Raw genomic sequence first — 3,990 nt, 5'->3', positions numbered from 1 at the left:
AAAAAAAAAAAAAAAAAAAAAAAAAGGAATCTGGGTACAAATTAAAATAAAATTCAAACTATTTCAATCTGTAGTTCCTAGTATTTGTAAAGATATAAATTACTTCTAAAAATCCAAGTTAATTTTTGAGCCAATGGTGGAGAAAGGGCAAGGTGGAGGCTGATAATAATAGATAGGGGAAGGGTGGATGGAAGGGAGTAATTCACAGGACGTGGAGACTGTGTTAGGTTGGAGAGAAGGTGCGTTCCAGTGCGTGGTGGCTGAGCTGCTGAATCGAAGATGTCACTCTATTTAATTGGACCACCAGAGAAAAGACTCATTCATCAGGGAAAGGTGGAGAGCTTGGGATGTTCTGGAGATGTTGTCAATAAGAACAAGAGGCAGAGTTGGGAGACTGAGATAATAGATGCTGTGGAGCTTTGAGGCAAGATCATTTCACAACGGGAGTGAATCCTGGTGGGTGTGATATCTATGAATGAGAAGGAAAGAGGTTCTCACACAGGGTCTTGGGGAGGACCTGGAGAGTTGGGACATGCAGTACCACCAAAGTGGGAGCAGGAAGGGAAGATGCAGAACTGACCTTTGGAGGTGGGGGTCAGTGGTATGAAGGCATGGGTAAGGGTTACCAAGTAAAAGTTTATAAGAGAAGTTCTGAAATAGGTCTTACCCGCATGCCTTCGAAACGTGACAGAGCCCGCAGTGGTCGCAGGGCGCGGAGGGTCCGAAGGGCTTTGATGGATTCCATATCAGAATATTCCAGGATCTTCGCTATGAGGCTCGTCAGTGAGATCTGAGTGCAGGCAGAGAGCGAAAGCATCACACTAGGGTTCCAAAAGGGCAACCTGGTGGAAGAAGACAGGAAATCTCTGCCCAGCCTCCCATTTCCTGCTCTGTCTAAGCCACTGTCCTGGCTCTGACCTTATTCTGTATAGCAGTGAGAGGTAGAGAAAGAGCCCAGTCCCTCCTCTTTTAGAGAAAATTTTATTCCTTACTTACTTGGACCTGTGAATAAGAAAAACACATTCTCCCACATTGCTACACAAGTGGTCAAACTTTCTTTCCTTTCTAGTGTCAGGTAGACCCCCAAACCTTGAAATTTTGATTGACTTTCAGGGATTTGGAGAAATGATGCCCCTTCATGGTGGCTATGCTTATAGTTTATTTTGAGGGATATAAAATGAGTCTTAATTGAATTTGCTCAGAAAAATGCACTAGAAAGAGTCCTGTTCTGGGTGGGATCCAGGTCCCTCTTTTCCTTTTCTTTTCTTTTTGGGTGGTGTGGCTCTTGAACCCAGGGCCTTGTACATGCTAGGCAAGCGCTTTACTGACTGAGCTATATCTCCAGTCCATCTCAAGGTCCCTCTTGATCCCGAATTTTTTGTGACCTGCTAGTCCAGGATACTTTTGCCCTTTGTAAAATGAGGATGACAGACTAAAAGAATCCTACAGTTCTTAGAGCTCTGCAGTTCTCAACAAGAACGAATGGCAGGGGGGTCTAGCTTCAATAGATGTCTGAGATATAATGACTGAATTGTGAACCCCTGTTGGTCTGTCAGCTATAAGGTTTTTTTTTTTTAAATGATAACGGACTTCAAAGGACACAAACTGACATGGAAAAATGGTTACCCCTTCTAGGAATTTTGAAGGTGCTTGGGAGACACTCTGTGTACAGGCTCAAGCCTGCAGGGGGCTGTGACCTAATCCTGTGCTTATTCTGGTAGCCAGGTAGGGTTGTACACAATAATTTTAGAAAGCAAAGGGTTTACGCTTGGGTGCTTGAGCCTTAAATAATGATACCCATTCTCTGAATGGGTGGCTCATTTCACTAGGACAAAGAACTGAAATGGAAAGGACCTCTTTGTTTCATTACAGAAACATCCAGACACTACCAGGGAGCACCCAGCTGCCTGGCTGGTTGAGAGAGATGGGAGGTTTGGGGCCAGTTCCATGTTAGCCCTAGTGAGTCTTTTGCTCATCTTTCTGGGAAGCCTGGATCATGTTGAACATTTACAGCTGGGGCACACAGGGGCTGCCACTTCTCCTGCAAATCCCACACACTCATCCCAGCTCTCTTCCCACTGCTCAGGCCATTAGCCTCCCAATTGGTCTCTAAGCCCCAGTATTTTATCCATCTCATTCATACTCTACTGCCAATCTGATTATGATCACATCTCTCTTATAGGCCCGACCTTTATTGGTTCTTTATCACCCTTAGGAAAAGTTTCTGTCTCCTTAGCCTATGTTACATGACTACAACCTACTCTTATAGTCATATTTCACCCATGTATCCTACCCAAATCAAATTGTTCCCCCAACCACCCTTGTGTCTGTGCCTTTGTTCAAAAGCATCCTTTAGCTAGGATGGGCCTTGTCCAGTAACTCTGCACCTCTCTGCTCTTGCTCATGTGCATGCCTCATATATAATGCCATCTCCTGTATGAAACCTTCACAGCCGCCTCACCTCCCGAGTGAAAGAAAGTTCATGTTCCTATCTCCTCAAGACACTAACTGGCCCCAACAGTGTCCACCACATCCCCATCTTAATACACTAATTTCCTTATGTGTGTCTTAATCTGATGAAAGACTAAAGTGTAAACTCCTGGAGGTGGGGAGTATTTATCTCTTGCTTTTATTCCTCCGTGAGCACTTTGTAAAATAATCTTGTATTTGGTAGATTTGAATAAACACTTGATAAATAGATGAAAAGGTCGAAGTGTGTTGGGATAGATGAAAGGAATAAAAGAAGGAAGAACATCTGAATGGAAAGCCAAAAGGCGATTGGATAGAAAGACGGATTAAAGTTTACAAAGACAGATAGATTTGGTAGTCAAATGGAAGGATGGAAGGTAGAAATCAAAGGAGAAAGGAAAAAGTATGGAAGCAGGGAAGAGTATAAGAATGGATGGCTGAAGAATGGATGTAAAATGACTGATGGATGAGTGGAAAGATGCAGAGTTAGAGAGAATGGATGAATGGGAGAAATCAGTGGATGATATGAAGGTTGACTGCGTGGATAGAATAAAGGAGATAAATGGACATGAGGAGATGAATATGGATGGGTGGAAGGAAGGACGGGGAAGAGATGAATGAACAGTGAAACACAGGAAGGACAGTTGGATGGATTGAAGAATAGAAAGGTGGAAGAATGAATGGGTGGAAGAATGAATGGGTGGAAGAATGAATGGGTGGAAGATGCATGAATAGGTGAATAGAAAGCTAGATGACTGGATATTTGGATAGAAGAGTGAATCAAAAGAGAGAAAGATATAAATGTCGAGGATCGATGGATGAATGGATAGAAGAAAAGAAGAATGGGAATGGATAGCTAGCAGGAAAAGACTGGTGGAGAAGGACACATGGAGGAAATAAAGATAAATCAATGTTTAGGAGGAGGGAATAAAAAAGGGTGAATATTTGATAGATTAAAGGAGGAATGTAAGGGAGGAAGGGCAGATGGTTAGAAGAAAAGTTCTGTAGGAAGATGGATGGAATTAGGGGGTGACCATTTAAGGTGATTAGGAATGAAACTAGTGAGATCTACATAGGTAAGAATTACTACACCCCTAAAAGGGTGGGGTCAGAATAAACATTTTCCTTTCATGTATGAATAACTATTTTATATGCACAAATTAGCACCCATGACTCAGATTTTTAGACCTCGCAGCTAGTCCCTATGGTGCAGGAGCCAGATGATGCTAGCACTTTGGCAACAGGAAAGAAGAGAGAAGAGAGTCGTATGCGCTGGCCTGCTGTGGAGGACCTGCCAACATGGGAGGCTGGACAGAATGTTCTGTTCTGAACTCCATCCAGTTTCAGGAGGCAAGCACCAAATACAGACACATTTCCTGACACCTCCAATGTGTAGACCTTGATGCTGGTGTCTGCTGGTTGGGGGAGGCTGAGATAAACAGCACTATGCCTCACCCTGCTTACAGGAACCCTCAGCTATGTGGCAAAGCCAAGAGTGGAGAGAGGGTAGGTGGAGGGAGG

The 3,990-nt window shown here is 43.6% G+C and overlaps 1 protein-coding gene across 4 annotated transcripts in view; it reads right to left on the bottom strand.

Annotated features, from left to right (window-relative positions):
• Window positions 1-3,990, bottom strand: part of Scn10a (sodium voltage-gated channel alpha subunit 10) — a 93,889-nt gene that overhangs the window by 18,104 nt on the left and 71,795 nt on the right. For all 4 annotated transcript variants that reach the window (XM_015489623.2, XM_015489622.2, XM_015489624.2 and 1 more), the window contains one exon: window positions 668-790. In XM_015489623.2, the coding sequence (XP_015345109.1) occupies window positions 668-790 (123 nt within the window). The remainder of the gene's footprint in view (window positions 1-667; window positions 791-3,990) is intronic.

The sequence above is a fragment of the Marmota marmota genome, unplaced genomic scaffold (assembly GCF_001458135.2).
Source record: "Marmota marmota marmota unplaced genomic scaffold, marMar, whole genome shotgun sequence".
NCBI classification, from domain to species: Eukaryota; Metazoa; Chordata; class Mammalia; order Rodentia; family Sciuridae; genus Marmota; species Marmota marmota.
The sequence above is the reverse complement of the archived record's forward strand: the minus strand, read 5'-3'. Positions and strand labels throughout refer to the sequence as shown.